The following is a 19,319-nucleotide window of genomic DNA, read 5'->3' as shown; positions in this document are numbered from 1 at the left end:
CAGATTGTTTGATGTCCTTAAGCACATTAGAATTAATTGCTTGTTACATAATTGGGGTTTTCAAAGTTCTGTGTTTTATTTACATTTTCATGAACAACGTAGAAAGGAGAATATAACTGTATACTGACTTTTTGGCTGAGTTCTGGAAGGAGGAAAAAAAGGTTTGTTATACCAATCAAATTCATAGTAGTATACTTGGAAACAGTTGTAATTAGATTAAAGCCTAAACTGATCTTGGCAAGAAGGGACTAAGCAGAAGTAAAAATGTATTTTGGGAAAAAATATGTTGAGTTTAATTTAATTATTTAATACAATTATAAATCTTGATGTGTTTGCAGGAGCATTGACTAATGAATGCATATTTTTCTCTGCCATCCAATTAAAGCTTTCATCTGTGTTGAATTTAACGCACCTTAGTTTGCTTTGTGATTAAATATTTTTAAAATAGAGATTTTGCTTCCGTAGAGAGGCAATATTATTAGATGGGTAGAGGGTTTCAATTCAGTGCCTTTATAAGATTGTACTTAGTGATCACATAATTGTAAGGTTCAGCAGCATAGTCTGAGCATATGCTTTTCTCTGAAATTAGAATGTATAGAATAGACATGATTCTCCATCCTTGTGCTCTACATGCAACTTCAATACAATCATATACTTTATCATGGTGTACATGTTCCAGTTTCTCTAGGGTATGTACCTAGAAGTGGAACTACTAGTTGATTGTGTACTATGCACATTTTGAACTATATCAGACAGTTCTAAACTTACCTATTTTTTTTAACTCTTGCTGAGAATTTTTTTTTCATGATTCTATTTGAGGGAGAGTGGCAGTGCAGGGGGGAGGGGGGAGGACAAAAAGGAGAAGGAGAGAGAATCTCAAGCCAGCTCCCAGCTGAGTGTAATGCTCCACGTAGGTCTTGGTCTCATGAGCCTGAGATCATGACCTGAGTTGAAATCGAGTTGAAGGCTTTACTGAGCCACCTAGTAATTTTTTTTAAGTTAGAAATACTTGATAACATAAGTGTTGAAATCAATACCTGTCTTGTATGTAGTATTTTCTCTTTGTGTTATTCCTTTGGATATAAACATTTATTGAAGCCAAACTGCTTTTAAAAGAAAGTAGGTAGGGCATTGTAATATTGTTTAAACAGAAGTAATTAACCTTGAAAGCAGAGAATAACCAGAGGTTATTCTGAATTATTTCATTGTCCCTAATCAGGATAGCAGCCATCATTAAATTGAACAGTAACAAGAGCACAATCCAATAAATTGTTCATTATAAATAATAAATGAATATTGGTTAACAGAATCACTTAGGCTTTGAATTAAATTTTCCATTTAAATCTTTTATTGGTAAGATAAAAATTTGGATGTGTTTTGAAGCATATATGTGCTTTGACAAATAGAATCAGATTTCAGATTCACTGGTGGGTTTTTTTTTTTTTTCATTAGTTGTTATTGGCCTCTCATTTTCCTTAGCCACCTTTTGTTTTCTTTTTTTCTTTTTCCTTTTTTTTTTTTCTTTACAGATTTTACTTATTTTTATTTGAGAGAGAAAACATGAGTTAGGGAAGGACTGAGGGAGAGGGAGAAGCCGACTTCCTGTTGAGCAGGATCCTGATGCGGGGCTAGATCCCAGACCCTGGATCATGACCTGAGCCAAAGACAGACACTTAATGGACTTAGCCACCTTCTGTTTTCTAAAGAGGGACTTGCAGTTTATTTTGGATTTCATGATTACATCTGTATTTAGAGGCTCCTAACCAGCCAGGTCCTATACTAAGGCTTTTTAAAATATTCTTCTATTTAAATCAGTGTTTATTTAATATTCAAGTCAAGGATTCTGAAACCTTATTTGTTGCTAAATACTTCAAGGAATAGCCTGAAATTAAAATAATTTTTAAAAATTGATCCATAGTTCAAAATTTTACCAATGTTTAACTTTTAGTAGGAAGGTAGAAATCAAAGTGAAATTTATAGTGACTAGAAATCTACATAATAAGAAAATAGTGCAAAATGGGTTGAGAATTATCTTCCTAGTGTCTTTCAGAAATTCAGCTAGGCTGAGATTTTTAATGAACTCCAGGTTCATTAAAATATGATTCAGAATAGATATCAGGAACCAAAAAGAAGTACTTATTTATTTTCACCTTAATATTTGAGGCCTTGTAGAAATTCTCTGTAAGAAAAAAGTAAACTTGGGCATATAGTAGCACAGTATATTTATTTCAGACACCCTCCTGAAATTTTTCATGCTCCTAAAATACCTATATCCAAAGTCAAGGCTGTGTAGATGATCAAGTAACTGAGCTTTAGTCTGCAGGTATTCTATACAATTCACCTTACCCAGGGCAGAAAGATTCAGGGTAATGGAACCTGTAGTGGCCTTCATGGCCCATATCGTAATTTCTTGCCCTTGGGGACATTAGAACAAATGAAGCATGTCCACTAATTTCAAGAAATTCTTGCATGATAGGCCTGTATTGAAATAAACAGTAATTGACACTTAAGGAAAGTTGAAATTTTTATTAAAGCATTAATATTAGAGCTGAGAATCTATACCAAACAAGGAAGACCTTTGTACTGATGAAATATGTACAGAGCATTACACTGAAGTTTATCAGCCACTCAAAAAGTTAGTTTTACTTATATATATGTACCTATATTTTACTTATATTACTTATATAAATATTATCTATATTATACCTCTATAGTCTAAGCATATTGACAGTTTTTACTTTGCCCATAAGTTTAATCTTCATCCTCTGAGTTTGCACATTTTAAAGTAATTAGAAAGGTGAAGGCTACAGAAGTCTGACACACAGCTGTAGTCATGACAGCTGATCATAATTGTGATTCCCTTTAGATACTGCTTTCACACACACACAGGTTGAGAAAATAGGGTTTATGATTTGACAGATTGCCAAGAAGTGGTTAAAATTTTGGCCCTAAAACGTTAAAGTTTAAAGCCTTGGAAGCATTTTTATGTGTGAAGTATTTAAGAGTTATTATTTTGTTTAAAGGGACATACAATATATGTGATCAGGAGGTTTTGATAATCCACTAGAGTTTTTTATCTTAAAGTAAGATATTTCCCTTGTAAGTAACTTTTAAAATGTGATTAACTTTTCTGCTATAAGCAGATTATCCTCCTTCAACTTATTTATCTCAGCCCTCCATTTTATATCAAATGCTCACAGCTTCAGTTTGAGAAAGTAAGGTTAAAGAAATCAAAATTGAACAGCTGGCAAAGGTATGTTTTCTCTTCTGAGACTAGAAATGAAGAGGGTCTTACTATGATGAGTACAGTTCTTGAAGAAGTCAAACAACAGTGCCCAATGCAGACAGGTGAGGAATATATTTTTGAATTAATATAAACCAAGAGATTAGAATTTGACTAGTTGACTTACATTTTGGCTACTGATGTGTTTTATGTACAGATATTCTTTTATACAGCGATTAGAAATTTATACATTCTGGTGATTAGAATGCTTTTAAAAGCTGTATTGTCTGGATTTCTTAAATTTTTCCTGGAATTTTAATTTTTATTCCTGAATTAAACTAAACCTCTCTGTTGTATAGTTCTCCATAAACAAAAATTTAAACATCTATGGAACAATACTATTAGTCCTTATCTTTAAAACTTATAAAGCATGGTCAAATACATTATTTCATTTAATTATTACAACTTGTGCAATAGGTGATTCAGCACTGTCTGTCTTCATCCTTAAAAGTGAGAGAGGTTGCTAGTTCTGGGTCCTCCAGAACTTAAATTTGTGACTAATTATTCCAAATCCCCTGTTGTTTTCACCTCATGGATTAAGCCTTTGGTAAAACCTTTAGTAGAGAAAAGAATATTTTTAATTGTGAACATTCATTAAAGCATAAATGTAATAGATTTTTATTTAATACTGCTTTTACCCATTGGGTAAATTAATGCATATCACTATATAGCCTAGTATTAAATGTCAGAATTTTAAAATGATTTGTACAGGTAGTTTGTGGAATTTTCTTTTTTTATTTTACTAGGAAAAGAAAATATTAACTATTAAATGTAAAAAGAAATTAGAATTAAAATGTAATTCTTACCCAACTGTTGTATCTTCAAGAACATGAAAGGGTTCTTGAGTAGTTAGATAAAATACTTTCTTGATGTTAATTTTATCACTGACAGTCATTTGTCCTTTAGGAATACATTCTTAAAAGCTGTTATAAAAAACTCAAGAGTTTCATTAATGTGGATTGACAAGGACTGTCTTGAAAGAATTGGTTTAAGTGTGATAGGGAACATGTAGTCTGAATACAGGTGAGCAGTTTCTTTGGAGGTCCAGGCTAGGTATCTTGGAACCATCAACAAGAAAAATAGGTTCTTGTAAATAGATTTTTAAAATAAGCCTCTAATGATATGCATTCTAAATCCTTTTTATTTGTTTTAGAACTGTAGTTATATATAATGTGCTCTGTTTGTTAGTAGGAAAGATAGATGTTCTAGAGATTCCCATAAACAGACAAACCTACTTATGAGCATAGGTACTGAGATTTAGTCTTTAAGCACTTACCTTTAACACTTGCTTCTCTCTCTCTAGGAGGGGCTATCTGTAGGCAGCCTTTGTGATTGAGGATAGAGCAGCAACAGGAAGCAAGAAATATTAGAAATCAAGAATCCTGAATTCCAAATAAGGAAGGTTTCCTGTTCTTACATTTAAATATGGGTTTATCTGAGCTGGGAATTTACAACGCTTCAGAATACTAGGGTATGTTTTACTGAAATCATTAGGAAGATTTTTTTTTTCCTATCAAAATTGCCTCCTTAAATGATACAACCTTAGTACAGAGCTTTCACAATAAAATATATGCTCTACTTTTTAATACATGTTACTTTTGTAAAGCAGTGATCAAATTCTATTAATTTTGTAGTTGTATCAAGTTGAATGGTGATACTGAACTACCTCGATTATGAAACTAGATACTTTACGAATTACTTAAATGAAAGCCATATTGGTTTAAATAGGTGATTAATTAAAGAGTATTTTTGTTGTATATAAGGAATCAAAATGGTGAATAATCAAGGGGTATTTTTTTGTTGTTGTATATAAGGAAAACAATTTGGGACAGTTTTCAAAACTAAAATCACATTTTTAAGCATAATAAGTATATTCAAAATTTTCTACATTGGTTTTAAATATGCAGTTTTAAAACACAATTTAAAAATTATAAATCAATTATATTAGTAACACAAACTATGAAAAGTAAGACTAAAATATCTGACATTTTCTGAATGGATATCTCTTGGATTTATAAGGGTGAAGTACCCTTGGGAATGCCTTAAAATTAGGCCAACGCAAACCATTTTTAATTTGATCATCGCATTATGTGTAATTTTATGCATTAGTTCCTGCTAATGATGTCTTTCAATTCTGCCATGTGTTAATGTAGCCTTGTACTTTTCTTACAATATACATTAATTAAAAAATTAATGATCCATTTAATTTTTAAGAATCTGTTTTTGATTTTTTTTTTTATTCTTTAGTCAGTCTTAATTTATTGAAGTATGCAATGAAGACTTAACTCAGGATAACCGAAATTCTTTTCTATTTCCCCTTTGAAATGTTTGTTAAACTGTTGTAAGGTCAGAAATGGATGTTCTCATTTCTGAGTAGCCATAGCAAAGATATTTTATTTTATCTACCATTGGTAGCTCATTTTCTTCCCTATGCTTTCCTTAACTGGAGAGGATAACTTGGTTCTCAGCATTTTTTCTGATGACTGAGTCTGAGCTAAAGAAAACCTATTAAGTTACTTTCTAGTACTAACTAGATTTAGAAAATGTAAGTATACACATATTGTGAGAATATATAGCAGTGATTTTCCAACTATTTTTTTGTTTTCTTTTTGTTTTTGTAGTAGCAGTTACAACCTTTTCTTCCAATGAAACCTTAAACAAATCTGTGGCAATTATGCTTATGGAGAAGAGAACAAAACCAAAATCTTACTCAGAACCCTATTATTTGAAACAGATCAAAATGGAATGGCTCAGGTTAAAACTGTCAGTTTTAAAGGAAGGAGTACCATTTAGCTGGTGTCAACCAAGGAAATTTAATAAGGAAGAAAATAAGGTTATGTAATTTCAGAAGTTTTGAAAGATTCAGTGCACCTGATACAGAGTAAATTTCTTGAACACGCTGGCTTTATCATTAGATCTTAAGTGTTACAAATTGAAATAGATACAATGAAATATATTAATTTCCATATGTGTCATGAGCTTTGCAAATTCCAACAAAAAATCTTTAGGAACTTCTCTCCCCTGGGTGTAAAACAACATATTGTGGGTTGTCTTTTTCTTAACAAACTAAGCTTTTTTTGTTTTTGTTTGTATAGTGGAGTTAGTTGATATTTGGAAGACTTTACACAATGCTTAGTATATGCCATACACTCTTAGAGTAATTCCATTAATTCCCATAAGAACCATAGAGAGGTTCTATTATCTGTATATTCACAAATGAGGTAGCCAAGACACACAGTCTAATTTGCTCAAGTTTACTTATTAGGACAAGATATGAAAGTAGATAATAAATTCAGAACTTCCCTTTGTTAGTAGTTCTTTAAAAAACCTTGACAGAGACAAAGTTTACATCTTTCATTGTTTTTTTTTTGAATGTCTATCTAAATTTACCTTTAAAATAGAAATAGGTATATTCTGAAATCTTAGCTATTTGTAAGAACTTGAAAATTTTTATTTTTTTAAATTAAAAAAAATTTTAAACTAGAGAGAGAGAGGTAGAAAGAAAATCTTAAGCAGGCTCAACACCCAGTGCAGAGCCCAACATGGGGCTTGACCCCACAACCCTGAGATCATGACCTGAGCTGAAATCAAGAGTTGAGCACTTAACTTGAACCATGCAGACGCCCTGAAAGTTTTTACTTTTAAATATTATTTTGAATTATAAATATATTAATACAACTTCTAGTTTAAGAAATTTCATATAGTGGGAACCCTGGGTGGCGCAGCAGTTTAGCGCCTTCCTTTGGCCCAGGGCGCGATCCTGGAGACCCGGGATCGAATCCCACGTCGGGCTCCCGGTGCATGGAGCCTGCTTCTCCCTCTGCCTATGTCTCTGCCTCTCTCTCTGTGTGTGTGACTATCATAAATAAATAAAAATTAAAAAAAAATTAAAAAAAAAAGAAATTTCATATAGTAAAATGCTAATGTGGTAAACAACAATCACATAGTTGAGTTCCTTGAACTAGAATTGCTATTTGCAATGCATTATTAAAAAGATATAGACAGCTTTGTCACTACTTGTCACAAAGCTTCTTAAGGTCAAGTTTTCTGTAGGGAAAGTAATAGCATCCTAAATCTATAAAACTTGGAAGTAAGCTGAGCTGGCTTTTACCAGTCAGAACCGATTTAATACAGTAAGGTGACATTTCCTAATTCAGATGTGGTAAAGCATTTTATTAAGACCTATTTACTTAACAGGAAAAGAAGAATTACTTTTTAGCAGAGTAGTGAAAAGTAACTCAATTTATATTTTGACTTCTCTCATAGGCTTTGTGAAAATGTATTTTATTATCAAAGTCTACATATGGTCTGGTCTTCCTATGCTTGTATAAACATATCTTGATATGTTCCAAAGTCCAGAAAGGCAAAAATGACATTTTTTCCACTAAGGAATATAAGATAATTTTATCAAAATTCCATTTAATATCTTGTGGTCTTTTAGACTGTTGCTATTATGTTGTTAAAATCCTGTTTTACTTTTATAACTGTAAGTATTAATAATATCATCTTTTGGCAATTTTATATGGTACAGAATCTTCCCTCCTACTCTAGTGGACAATACACTCCATCTCAAATTATTTAAATATAGACCTATTCCTGTATAAATAGTTAAATATATAATGAGAGAAACTCCTGTAGTTGATCACATTAGTTTTGAAAGTACAGGAAATAATTTTATCAGAATAAAGTTCATTTAGAATCAATTAGTGATCAAAAGATGATTTTTCTTAATCAATGCCTGCAATTCAGTTTTCTTAAAGAGACCAGCAACCTAATAAAAAAGTTAGGCAAAGGGCATGAATAAACAATTTAAAGAAAAAGAACTTTGAAGAGCTCTTAAAGATAAGAAAATATGCCCACTTTTACTTATTTGAAAGAAAGTGTAAATTAAAACTCTTAGGCATACCATGGTATTAATTAAGAATAGGGCCACTTAGAAATAGTAATATAAACCAATCTAAGATACATAATTAAAAGAAAGACAAAATTCAGTTCAGCATATGAATTAATTATCTTGCATGTTAAAAAGATATACCATATATATGTATATGCATTGGTTATTCTCTGAAGGATATATAAGAAACTTTCCGGAGAAGCTATTGCTGATATAACTGTTTATTCAAAATAATTTATTTGGAGAGAAATATTAAGTCATAGAATATTGAAATCTGTATGGGACCTGTCTAAGCCATTCCTTCTATAGCTGATTTAGAGTTGCCCAAGTGCTTTAGATCACAGAGCTGTTGATTTCAGTGTAGTTCTCCTTTCAATATACCAGTAGTTCTCAGCTGTGTAAGCAGGTCTTTTTTTTTTTTTTTTAAGATTTTATTAATTCATGAGAGACAGAGAGAGAGAGACAGAGAGAGAGAGAGAGGCAGAGACACAGGCAGAGGGAGAAGCAGGCTCTATGCAGGGAGCCCGATGTGGTATTCAATCCCGGGACTCCAGGATCAGGCCCTGGGCCCAAGACAGATGCTAAACCGCTGAGCCACCCAGGGATCCCCATAAGCAGGTCTTGATAGATGTTATCTTGATAACAGATTTTTATCTCTCATTGATTGTTGTAGTGCACTTATCTAGCATAATGCTAATATGCTAGCATAGTGCTTAATAAGTGTTTGAATGAATTTAACAAATTTAAGATATTTATTACTCTCTGACATGGTACAGATGGAAAGTATTTTTATATTTGAAAGAAGAAAAAACTTTTTCTATTTCCTTTTCCAGTAGAAAACTTATTATAAATGCATTTGTTATAGTTTAATTTTGATCTTTCCTAAAGAAACACTTGTAAAGTTATAATTTGCTAATCATTTTTCAGATACTGGCTTCATGTCCTGTTGACCGAAAACCGTTTCAGGCAGTGTTTAAATTGAGTGCATTGGAAGGTTGTGTTAAGGTGAGACTCAAGTTTTATTTTGTACCATGAATTGTATAAACTTAATTGAGATGATTTTGCCTTCATAGATTGCCAGTTTGAGTATATTTATGAATTGTTCCACTTTAGATTTAATATATGATTTATCATTTCTCTTTAGCATGGCAAGCCCAGACTTACCTACAAGGATACAAAAATTCTGAACCTTTTTTTTCTTTGCCCTCTTAAAGAAGACATATCCATGTTAGTTAACCTTATGATTTTCCACAAAATACTACTTCTGTTGCTCTAAAAGAAGTTTTACATTTAGTCTTATATTGCAGGAGGTTTAAATTTAAAAATTTTTTAGTGTGAGGACTTTTGTATGTCAGGAACACTTATTCATTGGATAGTGCTTTGAATACATTTTTCCATTGAGAAGGGGTTTGAAATGAAATAGGAGATTCAAAGACCAAGTGCACTGAAACTTAAGTTTGAAATACCCAAAAATTGTCTTTCATGAAAAGCATTATTATATTAGGAAAATTAAGCTAGTAAAACTAAATATAAAATGGTGTGTTGAAGTGTTGGTACTTGAAAGAAAGTGAGCAGTTGGAGAATGCAGGGATTGATAGAGATCTTGAGAGATTTCTCATAGTTTCCAGGTTGGCATGGGCAGATGACTTTTATTCTTAAGTATGATTTTATTATAATGCTTAATCCTAATAACTTTCATGAGATGCACATTTAAATACATATATCACTCATTTATGATTATGAATCATGATTATGATTTATAGTTAGATTTATTTTTACAAATAAAAGAATAAAAAGAAATAGGAACATATTCCTGAGTTAATGAGTAAAAGGCAAAAAGACAAAAGGAGAGTAAGTAGTTATGTAAAATGTATGAGAAGATTTCTTGAGGTATCATTTACAAGTCATGAATGAAATGTATAGCCAGAAATACTTTTAAGAATTAGCAATTCTGGCTCCATTGGTGGAGTGTGCAACTCCTTTTCTTTTCTTTTCTTTTCTTTTCTTTTCTTTTCTTTTCTTTTCTTTTCTTTTCTTTTCTTTTCTCTTTTCTTTTCTCTTTTCTCTTCTCTTCTCTTTCTTCTCTTCTCTTCTCTCTCTTCTCTTCTCTTCTCTTCTCTTCTCTTCTCTTCTCTTCTCTTCTCTTCTCTTCTCTTCTCTTCTCTTCTCTTCTCTTCTCTTCCTTTTCTTCCTTTCTTTCACAGAGAGAGAGAGGCAGAGACATAGGCAGAGGGAGAAACAGGCTCCCTATGAGGAGCCCAGTGCAGAATTCGATCCCGGGATCACAACCTGAGCCAAAGGCAGATGCTCAACCACTGAGCCACCCAGGTGCCCCTGAGTATACAGCTCTTGATCTCAGGGTAATGAATTTGAGCCCCCGTTGCAGGTAGAGTTTACTTTAAAAAAGAAAAAAAAGAAAAGAATTCTTAATATATACATACCTGATGCCCTTGATGGTTGGTTGGGGGGATGTTCCCAAATAGCAGGATAAGTCAAAAACAGCTTGGTTCCTGTCTTTGTGAGTAGGAAGAGCTATGGAAGTGACCTAAAACTATTTAAGCATAAGATATTCTCAGTGTAGGTATTTATAATTTGTTTTGATATATTTTTAACAGATAAATCTCAGTGACAAGGAACAAATGACACTTCAATTGAAATAACATGACATATGTAAAAAATGATTTTGCTTTATTGTAATTGTGTAATTATAAGTCTGTATAAATTAGTATTCTTGGAGAAAAGATACGTTATATAAATGTGTAATATGATCAAAATTAAGACATGGCTTCTTTGAAAGACAGCTTCTCTGTTTTTTCAGATATGTATATATTATGTTGCTGAAGATGTATTGGCATGAACTAGCTTCCAAAGACATTTTCCTCTAAAACTTTTTTTGTTGCTTTATGTGAAATAGTTTTGTTGCTTGGAATAACAGTTTATGTTTTATATTTAATATGGTTTGTGTTTTACTTCAATTAAAATTTTGGTGCAGTGTTGCCTGGGTGGGTTGAGTATCTCACTCTTGCTTTCCACTCAGATTATGATCTCAGGGTTGTGAGATTGGGCCCAGGTCAGGCACCACACTGAGTGCAGAGTCTGCTTGGGACTTTCTCTCTCTCTCCCCCCCGCCCCTCCCCCTCTCAAATCAATCAATCAATCAATCAATCATTTATCTATCTATCTTTTTCAACAAAGTTTGGTGCAGGGCACCTGGGTGGCTCAGTGGTTAAGTGTCTGCCTTTGGCTCATGTCATGACCCTTGGGGTCCTGGGATTGAGTTCTGCATCAGGCTCCTGGCAGGGAGCCTGCTTCTCCACTCTGCCTATGTCTTTGCCTCTCTGTGTGTCTCTCATGAATAAGTAAATAAAATCCTTAAAAAATAAATAGAAAATAGTAATAAAAAAGTTTGGTGCAGTGGTAACCTAATTTAGTTAGACTTAAAAAGTATTTCCTATTATGTGATATTACTTACATGTTCTTAATATTTTCTTTTGACCTTTACTTCTGAATCTTCACTTTATCATCTTTATTCCTTTCCAATTATCTATAGTTGCTTACTATAGGGACATCTATACTTGCTTACTTACTCCCTTTTCATAATTCCTTTTCAACTTACATTGAACATTTACCTCTATCATGTTATTTTACTAAAACTGTCCTCACTAAGGTTGGAATAGTTTTTGTTTTCTGCATGTGGTGCTCTTGACTACCCTTTATTTTCTTGGGCTTACGGTAAAATCCTTTTATGAATTTTGTATATATGTTTGTCTTACTAATCTGACCTTTTACAATCTTTACAATTACAAGGCTCTCTGCCTACCTTAGCCTTTTTAAAAATAATTTCTAAAATTTTAAGTTCCTCTCAATTTTCTAGGGGTACTTTCTACATCTTCTCGAATACTCCAGTAGCTTTAAGCTCTTATGTGTATTTGCATGGCTTCTAAAACTCTAACACTAGCCCAGATCTCTTTCCTCAGAACCAGATTTATATCTTCATCTAACATTAATAAATCAAGAACTCATCTGAGACTTCTCCATTTTTTCTTTCTCTGTCATCTTTGGGTAGAGAAATGTCTTAAATGTGTTTCTTCTTCATTCTCTCGTCACTTCTTTGTAAGCCTTCATATTGTCATCTAGACTCGTTCTGCCGATAGAAATATACTACAAGCTGTGATAATTTAAAAATTTTAGTAGTCACATTAGAAGAGTAAAAAGAAACAATCTTTATAATTAATTTAATTCAACATATCTAATATGTCAACATACAGTGTTTTTTAAAAATTATTATTGAGATATTTTACCTTGTGTTTTGTTGTTCTATATCTTTGAAATCCAGTGTATATTTTACACTTAGAGTATATCTCAATTCAACCAAGCCACATTTCAGTGCTCACTAGCCACATATGGCTAATGACTATTGTCTCACACACAGTGTAGATCGACATGACTATAAGACATGACTATAAGAATTTTCTTTTGGTTTCCCAGCCTTAATAGTCTCTTCCTTAACTGGTTCATTTTCCATATCACTGGCAAAGTTTATCTTGAAAAGGAGATTTGATCATTTCATTCATTTGCTTTAGTAGCTCCATTTATTCTTTGGTTCCCTTGGAGTTATTTTCTTATTTGAGGCCCTTTATAATCTGGTCCTAATATATTACATCGACTTCATATCCTGCTAATACACTCTTCCCTGTCTTCATTGGCTTCTCATTGTTGCTTGCAACTGTATCCTTTGTTCCATTCAGAATATTTTTTCCTTAGACAAATTCCTGCCATTAAGACCGTGTCATTAAAGTCTTCTTTGTTATCCTCAAATAGAGTTAATTTCTCAGTCCTATGTATATACATATATTTATGCTCATGAGCACTTTCTGTTTACACGCCTCTCAATATTTTTTTTCCACAGAGCTTTAGCATACTTAACCAGTCTTAACGGTTTAGCATGCTTGAATAAATAAGCATATGTATATGAGCTACTCTTTCATTCAGACAATTTTGTTTCTTTTTTATCCTTTCAAAGGAGAATTGATAAGTTATCATTTGTGATGCTGGATTATCACTCTAAATAAATGATTTTGCTTTTCTTCTAGGTTCAAGTAAAAAGACAGTTGAGAGAAACAAAAGACAAAACTGAAAGTTCTTTTAAGAAACAGCTCTCCTGTTGTGAAAATTCTAAAAGCTATATGAGGTTAGTGATAAACTTTAGAACTGGAGTTCAAATGTTTAGAACCAGAAGAAAGCTTATGAAGAAGAATACTTTTTCTTCTTTCTTTTTTAATGATGTGGAGTTTAAATGTATTCAGTTACCTCTTTTAAAGCACACACTTGGTAATTTAAGAAAAGACCAGCTGAAATCTGAAAATAGAATTTTAACTGTGTCTTTGATGATTTTTTTTTTTTAGTTTTTTTTCTGTAATCTGTTTAGATGGATATTTTTGTAAAATAAAAATCTTATAGCAGTGTAAGTTAAAGCTTACTCATTTTTGTATATGACAAATAATGAATAAGCCCTAGTCCACTGACCACATTTTGCATAGCACTGCTTTAATATTTATAGGCAAAAAGTAGAAAGTAACTAATGATATATAGCACAGCATTCTTCATAAGACAGTTGTAATTGAAACTGCTTATTATTGATGATTTTCTTTCTTTATATTGTAGCAGGTACTTGGTACCTACCGTAACAACCATTTGTGTTTTAACACGTTTGGATTTGTTTCTTTAATTGCTGCTGTTAAAACATAAATGCCTAGAAATACACTGTTTAGTACATAAGTATAATAGATGTTTAACGTATTTTTTTTTTAAAAGGTTTTATTATTTTTATTCTTTTTTATTTATGATAGTCACAGAGAGAGGGAGAGGCAGAGACATAGGCAAAGGGAGAAGCAGGCTCCATGCACCGGGAGCCCGATGTGGGATTCGATCCCGGGTCTCCAGGATCGCGCCCTGGGCCAAAGGCAGGCGCCAAACCGCTGCGCCACCCAGGGATCCCTAACGTATTTTTTTTTAACTAAATTGAGTTAATAGTGTACTGGAAATTAATTTATTAATATGTAAATTGTTCTAATACATTTAAAAGTTAAGCCCATTTTGATCTGACATATATTCAGAACTGTCCAAAAGTTGTATTCCTAAGACAATATATATTGCCAATTCATACTTAAATCTATGATTGATTAGTACATTAAATCAGGGTACTAATTACTTTTTTTTCATCTTCTTTTAAAGATTCATTTATTTTAGGCAAGGGGGCAGCAGAGGGAGAGAGAGTCTTAAGCAGACTCCATGCTGAGCATGTAGCCTCACATGGAGCTTGATCTCAGGACTTTGAGATCAAGACCCAAGCTGAAACCAAGAGTCGGACATTTAACCAACTGCACCTCTCAGGCACCCCCCCAGACTACTTATTTATTAACAGAGTAGATTTATTTAGTTGCTAAAACATTTGACAATAGTTCTTAAGGTTTATTAAATTATGCCACAATTTATAGTACTGCAGCTCTTAATCTTTTTGGAAGTTATGGACTTTGAGAATCTGAAGAAGGCTACAGATACCTTCTACCGGAAAAGCAGTTCATCAAATATACTTACAGACAAAACTTTGTATGTGATTTTAAGGGATTTATGGAACACAACATTCCAAGAACCCAGTCATAAACCCAAGTTAGTAACTGCATTAGAGTAAATTTTATTAATGTTTTAACTTTATGAGTCAGTTTTGATTCTTGCATTTTATGTTTACATAGAAGATAGTTGCACACTTCTCCCAGCACACTGAAGAACTTCTGCTAGCTTCATCTCCTATCACTAGGTGTAGCTGTGTCATGGATATGGATTTTATGCTTTCTCTGAATTTTTTCTGGCCCTTACTGAGAGTGCAGTGGTTGTCACTATCTGACCTATAACAGGGCCATTCAGTGGGTCTAACACAGCTGAAATAGTCCATATGCTTAACTGCTTTTTCTCAGGGATTTGCGGTAGTGGGATGGTATAGAGAAATAACAGATGCAAAATAATACTTTGCTTTTGCCTACCAAGTCAGCTCCTTCATGATTTCTCCCAAGGTGGAAAATCTGTCAGCTATTGAATATTTATATTCAATATTTCAATATCTTTGTAGGCTCTGAATGTTTTTAGCATTCCTCTCATTCAATCTTACATTTACTGCACATAGGCTAGTCTCTACAACACTTAGATATCCATTCAGTGTTGCCTCCCTTCTAAAGCAGTTGAAAAAAAAAAACAAAAAACAACTGACATCTCTCCCTATCTGATACTTTATACTAATTCCAGGGAAGGGAATTGAGAAAAATTTTTTTTCTTGGTAGATTGTTTTTTTTTTCTTGGTAATGAACCTCATTTATAAGTCATTGGAGTGGAAAGTGGCAACTGAATGGGGAGTGACAACTAGTCATGCTTTCTTTGCTAGAATTTAAAATCCAGTGCATTATTAGTCTTATTTTGCTTAGCAGCAAATTGAAAATAAATGGGCAGAGTAATAACTTAGTTATTTCACCTCTTTATTAATGTTTACAGGAAAAAAGTTGTAAAAGAAGATCTATTAAGTGCAAAACTTAATGACTTGAAGATGACACATAGTAAGTGACTTTCTTGTGTTTTCTATCTTATTTGTTTTTTAACTTCAATGCTGTGTTAAAGTTCTAATAAGAATTATTAGTTATGTTTTGGTTTGGAAAATAGTCATGTCCAAAACTCTACTGAGCTCTGTCTCTTGTGATCGGTCCTATATAAACTGTTTTCCTGGAGTCACCTATGCCGTCTTCTCCCCTTTATGCTCAACTTGAGGGATGGAAGAGATGGCCTGTGAGTGTATGTGCACACACGTGCTGTTTGTGTTAGAAAAGGGAAGGAGAGAAGAGTTTTCTAATTACTTGGTGGTTAGCAGCCTGCATGTGGTCTTAACTGCACTCTGCACAAGTCCTTAGAGGGGTGAGGTAAAACAGTTTGTGGGCCAGAAGCTAAGCAGTAGCTTCATGGTTACTAGGAGCAGTCTGTGGCAGTAGGAAGTTAAGTCACAGTTTCCAGGAGAAGTTGTGGTTTGGCCTTTAGCCACACTTTTAATTTGAAACTTTTGTTTGGAAATGAAGCACCTCTTATAGATTTATCTACATGAGCAGTTAAATATTCCTGTCTTTTGTTCTTGTCTGGTGCGTGGTTCTCTAATTCAGGAAAGCCTGCAACAGGGCCTGAGAAAAATGGCACCATTTTTGTGCTTTGTGACTCCTCCTCAGGGTTCAAGCCGTTTATTCTGTTCCAAAGAAAAATTTACTATGAGTTGTTTGTAAGCAAGGGGATGAACATGTATTTTCCAGGTTAGGTTACAATGAATTTCTGTTTATAGATTCAAAGAATTAATGAATTCATTGATCTTAAAAATAAATGATAATCAGCTTCATTTTTTATGTTATGAAGTTTGGGTGTTACTTTTTTTGAGTGGAATTAACATGATCTTTCAGGTTTATAGGTTCCCACATTTACTGCCGTTGAATTTACTATTAACATGAAAGTGTAGTATAAGGACTTCTGTGGTTATATAGCATTTTTCTTTTGTTAAAAAGTTCAGGTGTCAAAACTTTGTTTTTCTGTCATTGCTATAGATTAGCATCCTTTTTTATGGATAGCCTTTGCTCAGTAACTCTAAGATCTGATATGAAATTTACTGCTGAGGAAGATAAATGAGTTAGATTTTCTTTAGTAACTTGGCATGTTCTCACTATATTAATCTTAATTTTAGGACTACTAAAAATTCCTTTAGTATATGTCTTTTGCATGGACTTCTTTTTAGGGAGAGAAAACTCTTCCTGCCAGAAGGTTAACACTGTCCAAGCCCTGTAACATAGTGCTGTGTCTACTTAAGTGAAGATGCCTGAATTAATTTGTTTGGCTTAGAATAGTTAGAAATACTCATTATGCTTTATGAGTGGATACTACAGGAGTACTAACTAATACCTAGGTAGTTATGAGCAAATGTCTTTACAAACCTGGATTCATTGAGGGTACTTGATTTTCCTTTTAGTTTTTTCTATGATGTTGCTTTTTACTTGAAGGAGTTTAATATATGTGAAATGGCCAGTTTTACTTATTTCATTAAAATAGATTATGTACCTGATGACATAGTTAACATGTATTTAGTTATTTAATGAAAGTTACTCAGATTTAAATTCTAAATCTGTATACAGCGCGTACTCAGTATAAGATGTTAATACTAGTAGAGCCAAAGGGAATTGAGATCAACTCTTCCCATTCAACAAACCATACTAAGCACAGTTCTAGACTCTTAGGAGTATAGTAGTATACAAAAGAGACAAAGTACTTGCTAATAGTGTATCTTCTGTGGACAATAAAAAGATAAATGTATAATATGACAGGTGGTGATAAGTGCTTTTAAAGAAGAACAGGGTAAAGGGATAAAGGGTGATGACATTGTGGATATGATATTTTATATAAGGGATCAGGGAAATCCTCTTGGATAAGTTTATATTTAAATTAGCAACCTAAAAGAATTAAGGGATGGAAGCGATAAAGATATCCCAGGGAAGAGTGTTCTAGCTCGTGAGGCAATAGCAAATACAAAAGCCCTGAGCAAGAGCAACCTTGGTATGTTCAAGGAATAGCACATTGGTCAGTATAACTAAAATGACTGAGTTAGGTAGAGGAGGAAGAGTAGGACATTGGTAGGCAGGTCCTTTAGGGCCTGTGTGAAGTGAGAAGAATTTTCTAGGGTAACATGATCTGACATGTTTATTAAAGGGTAAATTTCCTGTTATGGGGAGAATAGATCATAGGAGGTCTGAGAGACTAGTTAGGTGGCCATTTTCTAGGCTACGGATCATGGTAGATTGGGCCAAGAAGGTATTGGTGGAAATAGTGAGAAGTGGTTCAATTCTGAATATATTTCAGAGGTGAAATTAACAGAATTTGCTGATGGATTGAATGTTGCATATAAGGCTGATTCTAAGGTCTTGGCCTGATGAACTGTTAAAATGGTGTTGCTAATTACTGAAATGGTGAATGCTGATAGAATGTTTAGGAGTATTATCAAGAATTCTCTCTTGAACACTTAAGAAGCCTACTCTACAACCACTAGAGGTGCTCTGAAGAAACATGGATATTTGCATGTCATATGTAAATAAGATCTATTTATTTTCAGATTACAGATGGTCCCCAATTTATGATGTTTAGACTTAGGATTTCTGACTTTCTGTTGGTGAGAAAGTGACACACATTCAGTAGAAAGTACACTTTGAATTTTGATCTTTTCCTGGGCCAGTGAATACGTATACATAGTACATACAGTACTCTTGTGATGCTGGGCCATGCAATCATGAGAGTAAAAAGCTAATATACTTCTACTAATATAACCAATCTGTACCCATACAGCCTATCTGTTTTTCACTTTCAGTACAGTATTCAGTAAATTCTATCTATGAGATATTCAACACTATTATAAAATAGGTTTTGTATTAGATGATTTTGCCCAACTGTAGGCTAATGGCAGTGTTCTGAGTGTGTTTAAGGTAGGGTAGGCTAAGCTGTGATGTTTGGTAGGTCAGGTGTATTAAATGTAAGTATTTTCAACTTACAGTGTAGTGTGTTTGTTGAAACATAATCCCATCGTAAGTCCAGGAAGGTGTGTAATTAGAAAAAGTTTGATTCTGCATGTAAGGAAGTTTTATGATTTATTATGCCTGTATTATTAATTTTTATTTATGATTTGATTTAAAAACAAAAGAACGCTATGCCTAGGTCTATATTAGTTCCCTAGAGCTGTTGTAACAAATTAACCACAAACTTGGTGGCCTAAAACAACAGAAATTTGTTTTCTCACCATTCTGGAGGTTAGAATTCTGAAGTCAAGATGTTGGCAGACCCATGCTCCCTCTGAAGGTTCTACGGAAGAATCCTTCCTTGCTTCTTCCTTTTTTTTTTTTTTTAATAATAAATTTATTTTTTATTGGTGTTCAATTTACCAACATACAGAATAACACCCAGTGCTCATCCCGTCAAGTGCCCCCCTCAGTGCCCATCACCCATTCATCCCCACCCCCGCCCTCCTCCCCTTCCACCACCCCTAGTTCGTTTCCCAGAGTTAGGACTCTTTATGCTCTGTCTCCC

The 19,319-nt window shown here is 33.3% G+C and overlaps 1 protein-coding gene across 4 annotated transcripts in view; it reads left to right on the top strand.

Moving 5' to 3' along the window:
* SCAF11 (SR-related CTD associated factor 11) overlaps positions 1 to 19,319 on the top strand; it is a 73,908-nt gene that overhangs the window by 31,060 nt on the left and 23,529 nt on the right. For 3 of the 4 annotated variants that reach the window (XM_055318630.1, XM_055318629.1, XM_055318627.1), the window contains exons 4-6: positions 9,105 to 9,182; positions 13,271 to 13,368; positions 15,720 to 15,781. In XM_055318630.1, the coding sequence (XP_055174605.1) occupies positions 9,105 to 9,182; positions 13,271 to 13,368; positions 15,720 to 15,781 (238 nt within the window). Of the gene's footprint in view, positions 1 to 4,586; positions 4,755 to 9,104; positions 9,183 to 13,270; positions 13,369 to 15,719; positions 15,782 to 19,319 lie in introns of all 4 variants that reach the window. The other variant, XM_055318631.1, reaches the window with a different exon arrangement.

This window comes from Nyctereutes procyonoides, unplaced genomic scaffold (genome assembly GCF_905146905.1).
Source record: "Nyctereutes procyonoides isolate TBG_1078 unplaced genomic scaffold, NYPRO_anot_genome, whole genome shotgun sequence".
Classification (NCBI taxonomy): domain Eukaryota; kingdom Metazoa; phylum Chordata; class Mammalia; order Carnivora; family Canidae; genus Nyctereutes; species Nyctereutes procyonoides.
Note: the sequence above shows the minus strand (reverse complement) of the source record. Positions and strands in the feature narration are given on the sequence as shown.